The 14,302-nt window shown below is 37.5% G+C and overlaps 1 protein-coding gene across 4 annotated transcripts in view; it reads right to left on the reverse strand.

Moving 5' to 3' along the window:
- Positions 1-13,739, reverse strand: part of anks1b (ankyrin repeat and sterile alpha motif domain containing 1B) — a 167,278-nt gene extending 153,539 nt beyond the window's left edge. For all 4 annotated transcript variants that reach the window (XM_055153440.1, XM_055153438.1, XM_055153436.1 and 1 more), the window contains exon 1: positions 13,276-13,739. In XM_055153440.1, the coding sequence (XP_055009415.1) occupies positions 13,276-13,397 (122 nt within the window). In that variant the 5' untranslated portion in view covers positions 13,398-13,739. The remainder of the gene's footprint in view (positions 1-13,275) is intronic.
- Positions 13,740-14,302: the final 563 nt, after the last annotated feature.

Consider the following 14,302-nt stretch of genomic DNA (forward strand, 5'->3'; position numbering starts at 1 on the left):
ATTTTAAAGCACAATATATTGCTATAGAGAAATACTGCATTAAGCAGTAACATTGAAGCAATTTTATGCCACTGATACAATTAAAATAAACCAGGATAATCCCAATAAAACCATTTTTAAATAGACAGTATCGTTAAATAGCATGAGCTGCAACACATAAATAGCCGAATGAAGCAATAAATAGCCATGTAAGTTACCTATTTATCCCTCAACAGATGAAATCTCATTACTAGGGGTGTAACGATATCCAAGTCTCACTATACGATATTGTCACGGTATGAACCTCACGGTGCAATATTTATTGCAATATCGTGGGAAAGCTCATGAAATGGTGGGGAGGCTCCCAATAAGAGATGTAAATATTCAAATCTCTCAGTACGATATTTTCACAATATACATCTCGTGGTATGATATTTATTGTGATATTTTGAGGAGTCGTTAATATGCTACTTTTTCCTCTTAAAATGCCTTGACAAGATTTAATCCAAAGAGCTAAGACTTAAAAATGCTTAGAACTGTTACTTCTTCATGTAGTCTACACTGAAATGGAGCAAAGGATCATGGTCTATGTAGTTCCCTCTGTCTTTTTTTTTTAGCTATTTCTGCACCGTAAGTCTTAATTTAAGAAAGAAACTTCTAATTCGATATATTGTGATGGTCCATGATATTATTGTGAGAACTTTGACAATACAATATCATGATATTTCAGTTATTGTTACATCCATACTCATTACATCATAGTACAAAAAAAAATCACTCAAATTTTGCAACAAAAAAGTACCCATGATAAATACTTAGCCCCAACATATATTGTTCCAGATTTCATATACTAAACAATAAATCAATATACTAATTATTGTGACAGGTCTGAAAGTAGGTCTATCTCTTGTCACAGTGGGTACAACTCTCACCTCACCATAAGTAGAGCTCAGCTATTCCCAATCCAGATGTTCTAGCTGTAAGTGGGTGGGTTTAATCCAGGTAAATGTTCCATGTTCCCTCAACCTTAAAAAACATGCACAATAGGCTAATCTAGACTATGCTAAACAATGCTGCTCAAGTTGCTCCAGTGGCATTGACACATGGGTTGTCAGGTGCAAATGTCTATACAAGAACAAGAAAGTGTACCTGAACCCTACCTTGAGAATACAAAGGTATCAATATACACAATGCATCACAAGTGCAGTGTTGCTGCATTATCAATTTAATGTGGTGATTATTTTAACTCATAATTATTATTGTTATTATTTGATTATTCCTCACATTCACATTATATCTCTATTCCTCTAGTTTATAAACAGAAGAACATTATAATTCTACATTTTTCTTTATATTCAATTCAAATAACATCTTTGCTTCTAAAATAATAATAATTAAAAAAAAAGTGTAACTGTGTAACTTTATTGTTGTAGGGTACACTATATGCTTGTTTCAATCAATGTGTTGTTGCTTTGCCAGAAATGTCCCACAGTATTGGATCAACTGTTTCTTTCTAACATTCATTAGTTAGAGTGTTTTTATTATTTATTATTCAACATGCCTCTTTACTGTAGGCATGGTTGCCATTACACTGATCTGACCTGTAAGTTGGACTTTACAGTAACCCCACACTTTAGGACCCCTACACTTTAGTGAAATGGTCCTAATGTTATGGTTGATCTCTACATGAGCGACATACTCTGGCTCAAAGACTCCATTAAAGCACAAGGGCGATGTGGCGATGCAGATCAGATGGAGCGAGCTGTCGGTCACACAAGGCGCTTATCGACAAAATGTTGGCGTCTGTTGTTGTCCGTCTCCTGCAGTTAATCAGCACACACGCACACATAGTACAGACACACGCACGCGCGCGCACACACACACACACACACACACACACAGAAAGACAATGCATTGTAATTGTCCTTGTCAGTACAATGCCTTTAAAATTTGACTTTTTTTGAAATGCTAGTTCAGGGACAGGAGTGGACAAAGACACCATAGAATAAAAGAGCTAGCAGCGATTTGAAAATCCATAGCATGCCTGTTATCTGGACCATAATTGCTTCCCCCCTCCTCTTCCTCCTTCTCCTCCACCATCTTCCCTTTCTCTACCTTCTTCGCATCATCTTTACCTATGCTACCTGCACACAGCTAAAGATGGATTTTCAAACCATCATAGCAAGATCTCAAACCATCATTCGTCAAAAGCACAGCAGGCGGGTAAATAATGTTCCTGGATTTGCTGTGAGACATTTTTTTTGCTTCTTTGAGTCTCATGGTGAACAATGAGGAAGCAGGTCTTTGGGAGACGGCTTTTATATGAGCGCTCCTTGCTGTTCGAATACACAAGTGCAGTCCCAAACGCACGCAGGAACAGTGAGATTGTGATTAGCATGAAGCGTGTAATCAGTGAGTGGCCTGATTAGCAGAACACTACAGTGCCAGACAGAGGGGTTCATTTAGTCATCCAAGTCAAAACGGATGAAAAAAATAAGAGACGTAAAGGCAGGAGCACAAGAGGGAAGCTGTAAAAATAGTCAAAATGAGTGGGGATGCCGAGTAGCTAGACAGATGCATGCAAAGGCTGGAATATTCAAAACAAGAGGAAGTGGATGGGAGACAAGGAAAGGGGATGAGTGGAGGAGACAGGCCACACACTCAGAGCACTGGTGCGTGGGCGCAAGCTGCAGGGGGCTCACAGAGATCCACTAGTTTAACACTGAACACTGCTTAGTCAGCACCATTTTACTATCGCTACGGTAAATTGACTGAGGAGGGGAGGAAATTAGGACAGAAAAGGATACTAAAGATTGTGTTTATCCTTTTGCCAGAATGGAAACTTAATGTAGAGTAAAGCTTACATAGTCACTTAAAGGTTCTATATTATGTAAAATTTACTCCTGCTTTAAGACATGTTATAATGTTGTTACATCATCAAAAATTTCCTGGTGTTGTATAAAACAGAAGTGTAGAAATAGCACTTAAAACCTTCAGTGGAAAGATTTAAGTACAGGGTTGTTTTAATTGTATTTTGAATCAGTTTTTAAACAAGTTTTTATTATTGATAATACTCATCCCTTTCATAGGCTAATTATAATTTTGCATATATCAAAACAACTGTGTGATATGATCCATACTGATAAATTTCTCATGTCTGTAATGTTAAAACAAAGGTATGTACACTACCAGTCAAAAGTTTGGACACACGTTTTCATTTATGTTTCTTCTTTATTGCCATGACTTTTTTTTTTTATTGTAGATTCTCACTGAAGTCATCAGAACTATGAGTGGACACACATGGGATGTAGCAAATAAAAATATATATTCAAAATTACCTTTAGATTAAAAAATAAATACAATTAACCATGCTTTGCTTTGATCACTTCTTTGCACTTTTGGCATTTCTTGACCCTGATGAGGCATAAGTGAAGTGAAAACCATTTCAGAAGACTTCATTCAGAAGCTCAGAGAGACGGCCAGGGGTTTGCAGCGCTGTCAACAATGCAAAGGCTACTTTGAGGATTTGAATGTATATAAAATGTAGAAAGTAATCAAAGAAAAAAAAACATTGAATGAGAAGGTGTGTATTTTGACTGGCAGCCACTAGTAGGAAGCGGTAAAATTGCAAATAAAAAAGGGTGAACGGTTGTGTGAAGGTTAAGCAGTTTTGATTTATGGCTATGCTCTTGGTCAGGTGTGTTCATGTCCATCAACTACAGCCTTAGGTTACAATGCTACGTTTTTCTTTCTTAACCTCTTTCTAATTTTTTTGTTGTTTCACCAGAGACTTACTAAAATATAGCAACACTATGAAAAAGCAATCTTTACTTTTGGAGCTGCTTTGCTTCTCATTAACCTGAGAAATCTGCTGAATAATTTATATATGATTGCTTGCAGAGCCTTGTTGAGGGAGAAAAAGTGATTTTTGAATATTAGGAGAAAAGCAAAATGAGCACGGTCTCAATTTTTCATTCAGTAGTTTTAAAGCAGATGAATATTTGATGTAGTTTTATTTTAGCCTCATTTATCACACAGTGCACAATGGTACAGCACAAGGCAATGAGGGAGGAAGTTTGTGCAAGTCTTACAAAAAGAGTTCAGTGGTTGTGGCTTATTATCAAGATGACAGAGTGCACAAACATTTACAGGATTTAATATGGTTTTCCTTCTGGATCAATAAAGTAATTGTAAAAGTGTTACTTTGATTTGAGGGCGGGACACTACAGGTTTCAAAAAGGTTGTGGTAATTTTGGTTTGACTTCTTATATGGTAGATCATTTCAGGTCTTATACAATTTATAAAAACATGAAACAATATAACCAAGGTAGAGCTTTTTCTATTTGAACAGTGTTTTGTCATTTACTTTTTATTTATGATTGGGATCCTGCTTAAAACACTATACATGCTGGAACAGGTATGTTAGTTTTGAGTGGGTGGACTGATTATAGTGTTTGAATACATTGAACTTCTATTGAATCCACCTGAACACACTCTTAATGAAAGCAACTTGCATGAGGCTGTGACAGTGATGACAAATATAAGGCCATATGTAGCGTGTGCAAAGCCTGATGGGAAATATGTCTCTCAGAAGAGGTTGGCAGCTTTAGGTCACTTCCTGGTTTGTTGTGTAAACACTGTCACAAAGGAGAGAAGTCAATCAGAAGGACAATTAAAGAGGCTACACACACACAGGGAGAGTTAGCGGTCACTGTCATGGTCGCCACTGACAAGTGACATACAGCACATGAGAGCAGTCATAAATCAGGAGATAGCCCATAGACTGTGATTAATATTCATTTGAGCCTCTCACAGAGCAGGGATGTCTTCAGTCATATGCTAATTTGAGCTGATTATGACAATGAAACAAGCTGCGTAGCAAGGGAGCTGCAGTATATACCAGTATAATATTAAAATAATATATCCAGTAGTTGTTAATAATCAATTATAGTACACTCAAACCATGTAAAAGAGTGTGTACTTTCATATTTTTTACCCCTTAAAGTTGTAAAACATCAATATTAATTAAATAAACCATAAACCGGGGCTTCATTTGTAGATTCCATAACAATTTATCAGATCCACCTAATTGTTTCCTAGGTTCTTTACCCCAAAAAAATAATCAAATCAAGCCTGGTCATAAACCAGTGTATAATTCAGGCTGCACTTGGATACACTTTAAAAATTATCACAGCAAACTGCATTCACTGAAAAATATAATAATAACGATGTATTGAGATGATGTCCTTCATGCATTACTTTATCACTGTGTGAACCAGAGTGCAAAAACCATATTTGATATAGTTTTGTGCCGACAATACGTCAGTATTATGAAAGACGGAGTGAGAAGGAGCTGAAGGTCTTGAATTAGTCACGACTTACAGAGCAACTCAAAAGCGCTGCAACATAAAGAGGCTTCTGTGATACCAGGGAAATAATCCTCTAACAAATAATTAAGAGCACATAGTAGAATAGATTATTTATGGTTATTTAGATTGATTCATAATTTCATGTAATTAATGTATTTGTCTGCCACTTTGTGTCCAAGAGTCTAATGAGTCTGTTTAACTGCTTACAAATAACATTAAAGTAAAAACAGCTGTTTTTTTTGTTTTTTTTAACCATTTCTACCATGTTATAACATTGTTGCCTCATGAAAAACATGTTTGAAGAGGTTTTAGAGATCATCCATGTATGTTGAAGTATTTTAGCAATCTCTTCCGGGCTCTATTTGAACCCACAGTTACCTGTAAGATTCTTTCCAACACTCAGGGCACATCAAGACTAACGTCATCCATGCTCCCACATGACAATTCTCCATAGATATATACAAAACTGCACACAACAACTTGACAAACCTGATGTGATGTGCAGTAGTTTCATTAGTGGGATGCACGCTGATTGTGCATGCATGATGCATGATTGTCTTGTGATAGTGCTCTGGAGGGAAAGTGATTTAGTGTGTAGAGCGAAGCAGTGAAACAGTAAAAGGTAAGCTGGTTATCTAAATATGTTTTGTGTTAGAAGTTAATAACCCATAGAAGTCAAATCCCCCTATTTAACAGGACACAACAGGACAGAGGTACAGGGTGCGTTGGCAGAAGCCTGATACCCTCAGCCATCACATTTCTGAAAGTCAGGCCCCGCTGAGTATACTGTAATGTCTACTGTAATGTGTCTGTGTCTGTTGTGTTGTGTTGTTGCTGTATGTGCCAAACGAGCTCACTGTGAGTGAAAATGAATTTCCCCTTGGGGACAATAAAAGTCTAAAATCTAAAGTCTAAAAAAACAAACAGTTTGAACAATGGGCCAATACAAGCACTAGTAGTTAGGCAGTGTTTTATATTCTATCTGACCTTGATAAACTGATAAACCACACAGCTTGTTCACTGTCCACATTAGTAACAGTCTTCAAGTCGTGTTCTCTGCATAAGCAACATATTTGACATTATTGTGAGGGCCCCTTTGGCAAAGAAAGAACATGTCAGAATATAGATAACAGAACTGCTGTTATGTTCACCAAAAAAAAAAAAACTCTACTCAAACTGTATAAAGCCTTGGTTGGCCCTTCTTTTAACCTGTACCAAACACAAAAGTGAAACATTAAATCCCTACTTAGACTCTTATGCCACCAAAAACGTGATGGGTAAAACTCGACTTGATATCATGATGGGAAATATGCGTGAGAGAGAAAGAGAGGAGACTGCATTTGGATAAGACAGAAAGACAGGACAGAGAGGAAAAATGCCTAAACACACAGCTCCAATCTCTCCTGCAGACTAGATTAAACCACTGGCTCTCAAAGTTCACACTAACAACAAAAATATTTTAAGTTTTTTTGCCTGGGAGCAACTAATAAATGGTTATAGAAGAAATTACCAAAATTAAAATTCACTAAGATTCAATTAAAATTATCATTGGGTTAAACCAGTATTAACCACACCAGAATGGTTTTAAAGTCTCACACAGACCACAGGCTAGCTCTACCAGAATCCTGCAAAAAGACATTGAATAGATCCGGGGACAGATGGGGAGAGAATGAGAGGAGATTTTATAAAAATAAAGATTCAGATTGAAATACAGACAAAGAGAAAAGTGATGCGTGCTGGCGAGAGAGGTCTGATTTCTTGGCAGGAAGTGAGAGAAACTTGGCCTGGGCCCTAATGGAGATGTAAGAAGGCTCTGACACTCAAAACACCACACACAGGATGGTCTTTCTATCGCAGAGGGACAGTCATCCAGATAATGCATATCTCAAACTCTTGACACTCATTTCCTAATGTCCTGAGACTATCAGTGCACAAAATGCATTAGGAGAAAAATGGAAAAATGTCGGACAATAAATAAACTAAACAAACTCTGTGGTGTTAAAAGTGTTTTTGATGACACTTAACTATTAAGAGATAAAAGACATTCACAATATGAAGCAGGACATTTACAATAAAATAACCAATTTTGAAGCAGATATTGTTAAAGAAATTACTGACTTTAAAATAATATTAATGTTTGCAGGAGTGTCCCTAAAAATACTGAGCTATAATAAATACACCAAAATAAAATTCTATTCTATTCTCAAATCAATCATAATACAGAAAAATAACAAAAAGTTCCCCATTCGTACAAAGGAAAGTAGTACCAAATAACCCACGACTGGTGATGCCCATGCAGGATTAAAAATTGCATAAAAGAATTCAATAAGTGTTAAATATTAAGAAACTCAAAATGTTGTCAAAGCAAAAATAAACTGTTGTGGTGTGAATTTGACTAAAACAACATCAGTAAATAAATTATTAATTGGTGTAGATGCTTTATGCTCATTGTTATGCATGTTTGTGCGTTTTTGGCATATCACTAAATTACATTATTCAGTGAATGTTAATGCTTCTGAATGTGTTTGAAATGTGCAATGTGGACTGAATCTTAATTTTAGAAAGTAAATGACAAATTTAATCAAACTACAATGTTTTTTCGAGAAGTTGTAATTAGAGCATTTCCAAAATCGTTCAGCCATATAAGACAAAGTCAAATCATGTAGCTCTATGTAAACCTGCAGATACAGGGGCAGGTTGCATGTGTCAGAGTGATTTGTTTGCCCCTTATCTATAGTTCCTAAGACAACATGCATTCTCTGCTGTTAACCTCTGCCCTGCTTTAGGGTCTCTTAAATTCTTGCATGAACTTTTAGCATTCTCAACCAACCACACACATGCACACTTTCACAACGTAGAGCAGTACACAAACTAAGGTGATGCAAGGACAACAGTTATGTCACACACACACATACAAACACAGAGGAGATCTTAAAAACGACAACAACAAACATCTAAAAGTGTACTATGCAGGTTTTCTGTTGGAGGGTCTGTCACCTGCTTGTCTCATGAAAATCTTAATGCTTTGTCTGGTATGTATGGTATAGCTTTCCTTTATTTAATCACAGAGATATCTATTGACGATTACAGTGGGGCGTTTCAGATACAAAAACAAAACTTTTTCATGGAGAAAAGGTGGTTTTGGACCCTCTATGTAAAAACGTTTACGTAACCCTTTAATGGTACAAACCATCCTGCTCATCCACTCAAGCAAAGGCAAAACTCTAAATTGTGTTAAAAAAAAAACAAACTGTCACACAGCTGCTTACATGCTTGGACAAATTGACACTCAAAATAAATTGGGCTTTCCCTTTGAAACATTATGAAAATAAGTAAAAAAGCTCAGTCACCATCTGCTAAATTATGACTCATGATCTTTAGTGTATCCACTTTCAACAACACCTATCACTTTGTTATCACACACAGCAACACTGAAACACACACAGTACAGAATAATAAAGCACAGGTGAAACTATGATTATATCTGTTTACATTTTAAATATTACAGATCTAAATTGATAATAGACAGGCAACAATTGACTGCAAGTAAGGTATTAAAATAGCCACAAATGGGCATATAAATAAAGAGGCATGTGTCCAGAACAACCAAATAACTATCTTCATAATCTACTGGGGATTTGTATCGATCTTTAAAGCCTATATTGCACTAATTTCTGATCCATGTTATAATGTTTCCTCATCACAAACATACCTGGAGTTGTTTTATTTCATTCACACAAACTCTGCATGTTTAGGCTGAGTTCTGAGTTCAAACATAAAACACCCTGTTCCACCTTGTGATGTCATGTGGTAATACAGAAAGTGTTCCTCTGTGTTTTGTTTTTTTTAAACTCCATACATCTTCACTAGAATAATCTGGATGATTTAAGCCCTGGAACTGCCCATCTCTACTGAATTAAAGGTTAAAGGAGCTGTTAACTTGAGATCTACCACTACATGACATCACAAGGTGGGACAGAGCATTATGAGGTTTGGAGATGTAGATAGACAGGCATTTTTTTTTTTTTTTTTTTTTTTTTTTTTTTGGATGAGGGAACAACATTACAACATGGTTTAAAGCTCACAAGAATTTTCTGCAATATAGGACATTTAACAATGCTTTAACTTACTAGGAAAATCATTGCTCTTTTTCAAGCAACTTAACTTGCAACAGTGATTATAACCCACAGCTGTTGAAATATAATGACCAAATTGAATAAATAATTTGTGATGATTTTTTTTTTTTTTAATTATTATTTTTTATTCAGCATGCAGAGACTATTCAATGCCCATCGTACACTCCACAGCTCATCTCAGAGACAATGACCCACTAAATGGCGATGACATCATCCAGTATTGATTTTCCACGCCCCACACCACGATACAAAAGCATTACCGCCAACGGATAGGCTACACCTCAGCCCTAGATACAGTGTGTGAGTGTGTGTCCATATTCATGACCATAGGGTGATTTATTAGGATTCTAAGCTAAAACTCATGACTTAGGAATGCTATGAATGGCTTACGGGCCTTAAGATGGGAAACTATGCAATGATGGAGATTATGCCCATAACATTATAGTTTGCACATATGCTGCTGTGATGACCTCTTCTCGTCTGCCAGGGTCACATGCTTGACTACAGTCACCTCAAGTCATGAATTACTGTACAAATGTCTTTACAGAGGGGTGTACTCGGCCCACCCACAGGCTAACACGTGTGTAACCCTATTAAAACAAGTATCTGACATAATTTAGACACGCTAGTAACAGAATACCAAAAATGTTTTGCGGTTAACTTCAGAAGAAATGAAATAACATGCAAAACAAAGCAAAATAATAATACTTCAAACCAAGTAGGGTATACATAAGGACATAGTAGGTCAAGAGAATTAAACCATAGCTCAAATAAAAACAAAAACAAAACCATGAGATAAATGTGCATGTAACATCTCTAGTGAAGAGTATGTCACCTGCTTGTATCCAATACTATGGAATATTCTAGGCAAATTTCTGACACGTCAATGGACATAAGACAGTAGAAGACCCTTCACAATAGGCCTGTCATGACAAGAAATTGTATTCCTAAAGAGAAACATAGTGATATTTAACAATATTGGAGCTACTTTATGCCACTGACACAATAACAATAAAACAGGATAATCAAAGTATTTTTTACATATATATGTACTGTCATTCATTAAAAGGCCTGAGTTGTAACCAATAAATAGTAGAATGAAACAATATTTAGCCATAGAAGTTATTTATTCAACCCTCTGCTGCTTAAATTGTATCAAATCAAAAATAACTAAAATCTACCCATTATTACAAAGAAAATGTAAACACAAATATTGAGCTAAGAAAAATATTGTTCCAGTTGTCATATACTGAAATATATAGCATTTATCAGGACTACTCCACCAGAAAGGTTTTGCAGTGCGCCTTTAAACGGTTTCACTCACAACAGACAACAACTTAATACTCACATTTTGGATTTTAAGTACGTCAGATTCTTGTTTACAAAGTGGAATTACATCAAACATTTTCTTTGGTGGGATTTGGCCTATCTCCTCAATGGACACCATGTTAATTTAGCGCTGAGTAAATATGCACAGTCTTTCAAAAACATTCATCTAAATCCCAGAGAAAACACAAAATGCATGCTGTGTCAAGATAGGACAGATAAAGCACATGAACACGGTTTAGTCATACAGAGCCAGTAAGTCAGAACAAGCTCATAAAAACCAAAACATTATAATATGCAGCTTCTACAGTCGGTTTATACTTTTGAACATTTTACAGTGGAATACTGGCTAAACAGTGGTTCACACACAGGGATGCATCGATCCAGCTTTCTCAGTTCCAATACTGTGTTCCATAACATAGCTTTAAAGGTCCTATATTACATAAAACTGACTCCTGTGAACTCTAAGTCATGTCAGAATGTTGTTACCTCATCAAAAACATACCTGGAGTTGCCTGTCTACATCTTCAAAGCTTAAAATGCTCTGTTCCACCTTGTGATGTCGTGTAGTGGTAGTTTTCAAGTTAACATCTATTTTTACCTTTTCAATTCAGTAGAGCTTAATTAAATATCTAAATTATTCTAATGAGGGTGTATTGAGTTTAAAACACAGTGGAGCACTTCCTGTATTACCACATGACATCACAAGGTTGAACGAGGTGTTTTCTGTTTGAGAGAAAAACTCAGCCTAAATATGCCGGATTTGTGTGTTAAACATGTGTGAATGAAACAAAACACAGCACAACAGGTATTTTTTTGTGGCAGTAACAACATTATAACATCATCAGAAAATTGTGTAATATGGGCAGCATCTGTGTATTTCTACTTATGAATGAAAGAAAAAGATTAATTCAATTTGATGAGAGCCAAAGGATAATTTAATTTTAAACAGGCTACTTTTACTTTTGGTTGTTAGGAAGGGCATTTGTGGTCAATACCGTCTGTTAAACGTCATGGAAAAATATGTTGTCACAGCAGCATCATAAACTGAACTGAGATGATCTGTTAAGTTTAGAATATGGAAGTGGTAGGTTAATATGTATTCTATATGATGAAATTTGTGACGTTGTAAATACCTAATGCTTTCTCTATTAATGTGTGATATGTGTGTGTGTTTGTCTGAGAGTAGACAGTGTGAATTGTTCTTATTGTTGATAAATTGCATTGTATAGTTTATTTCTGTAAATCAGGGACTGCAGATGGAAACTAGCTATTTAGCTATAATCTGGAGTGAAACATCTTTTTTATGAGCTTAATGTCTCTCTATACAATGTCCCTTCAAGAAAAGACAAAATTAAACTACTACAAGGTCGTCATTTAAATTTGTTTTTAATTTACCAAATGCCCACAGTAGGATTTTTCTCTCATCTTCTCCTTCTATAACATGTAAATGCCAATTGCATAATGTTAAATGTTAAATGGCTTAATTATGTGCAGACGGCTGTTAGGGGACTCTAAGTTTTGAGGTCTGGTGGCTGGTGGCCAGGCAGTGCTGGAGGGACCTTTGATCAGCTAATCACCTGCTCAGGCCCAGAGGAGAGAGGAACCAATGAGCGTACGACAGACAGGATTAACCCAACACATGTTCTCACAGCTACTTAAAGGTTTGTGTTTGTCTAATAGATTGTTTTGGGGAAGGTGACAGGGTTTCTCTATCAGAAAAATAGTTCATAACATAATACTCCTTGGCTAATCAACAGGGTAATTTTACAGAACAACGATAAATAAATATTGGTACAAGCCAGACTGCTTCAACAGTCCAATTCTAATGAAATGCAGGGACACATAGGTGTATTTTATGACAGTGTTACAAATGCAATGGTGCTTTATGTGGAGAAGCGACACCTCATATGTCCTACTACCATGTGCTCTCTGTCCTTTGTGAATACTACAGCAGCAGAGTCCAAAACACAGCAGGCGCAGAGAGGTGCACAGATTCACATCAAAACAGGCATTTTCAATGTCACAAGCATCACACCTATGCCCTTGTTTTAAGAAATCCACACTGAGACAGCTGTCATTGTCTGGAGTCTGGGGAACTGCCTGTTCTCAAACCAAAAACGATGTGATGTGAATAACCTGTATCATTGTAAAGCCTCCTCCGAGCTGTACTATGGGTTAACTCTGCCACAGGACAGTATCTTTACACCTGGGTTATTCAGCAGGCTACTAAACACAGCTAGAAACTATAAAGCTTAGAAATGAAACGTTTTCACAATGCTTTGTCTGAGAAGGTTAAAGATGTTGAAAAGTACCAAAAGTACCAAACAGTGTGGCAGAGAATAAGTGACGGCATGTGGACTCAAGCATGATAAATTGACTCTTTAATCTGATGAAGTAGAGGTTAATTTGCCTCGGGGGAACTCCCTGGATTCCCCAGACGCAGGACCCTCTCTGTGTCTTACCTCAGCAGGTTGGGCAGAGGGGAGCCAGAGCCCAGTATCCCCTTTTTACCACTCAGCAGCTTCTCCACCAGAGCCACATTCCCGGTCCGGGCAGCCTCCAGCAGCTCTTGCTCCTTTCCCATGCCGGACACAAGTTTACTACAACGGGGCGATGGATATCCAAAAAATCTCCCATAAATCCCAGCGCCTCCGACCCGGCTTCAGTGTGTGATGCAGGGAAGCATCACAGGGCTTTCACTCGCTGCCTGCCGCCGCCTGAGAGCGCGGTGCAGAGGCTGCTGTTGATGCAATCCCTCCACGATGAGAGCAAAGTGTGAGGAGCTCCGGCAAACAAAGGAAAACTCCCGTGGGTCCGGTGTGTGTCTGGACCAGGACTGGGGCTGGCTCTGAAGTGCTGTCCGCCCACCACGAACTACTCCCCGGTCCCAGGATCAACCCGCCTCTGCCTGCTCTCCGCTCACACCGCACTGACGGCCGCTCTGCCGTGGACCAAGGCAGCGTCAAGCGTCAGGAGGTGGCGAGGGAGGTTCCGGAAGTCACTTTTAACATAAAACAACTGTGCAAGTTTTGAACAGCAACATAAAATATGTTTGAATGTGGTTTAAAATAGCTTAGATTGTGTGTTGTGTGTGTTGTCATCAGGTATAACCAATTCCTTATTTCTGTAACATTAGTTTATTTTTCATTTATGGAAACCCTTAAGCTGCGGGATAGACTTATACTATGCTCTACGCAATGTATAAAATTGGTCAATGTAGATCACACTATAACAGGTCTGACCCTTGAGGTCCACAATCATCAACACACACACACACACACACACACACACACACACACACACACACACACACACACACACTTTACAAAGTGAAAACCTTTATATTGAAAGGGCGCCTCAAAGGACGACGCGCCTTCTGTCTGTGCGTCTAACTTGGACTCCGTTGACTGAGCAGCTCTGTACAGTATGGGCGTGGAAAACGATGCTGTAGCAGCAACCGGTGAAGCCTTTGTTATGATGTTTAAAGTC

This window comes from Boleophthalmus pectinirostris, unplaced genomic scaffold (genome assembly GCF_026225935.1).
Source record: "Boleophthalmus pectinirostris isolate CB_2022bp ecotype Guang Dong unplaced genomic scaffold, ASM2622593v1 HiC_scaffold_18, whole genome shotgun sequence".
Classification (NCBI taxonomy): domain Eukaryota; kingdom Metazoa; phylum Chordata; class Actinopteri; order Gobiiformes; family Gobiidae; genus Boleophthalmus; species Boleophthalmus pectinirostris.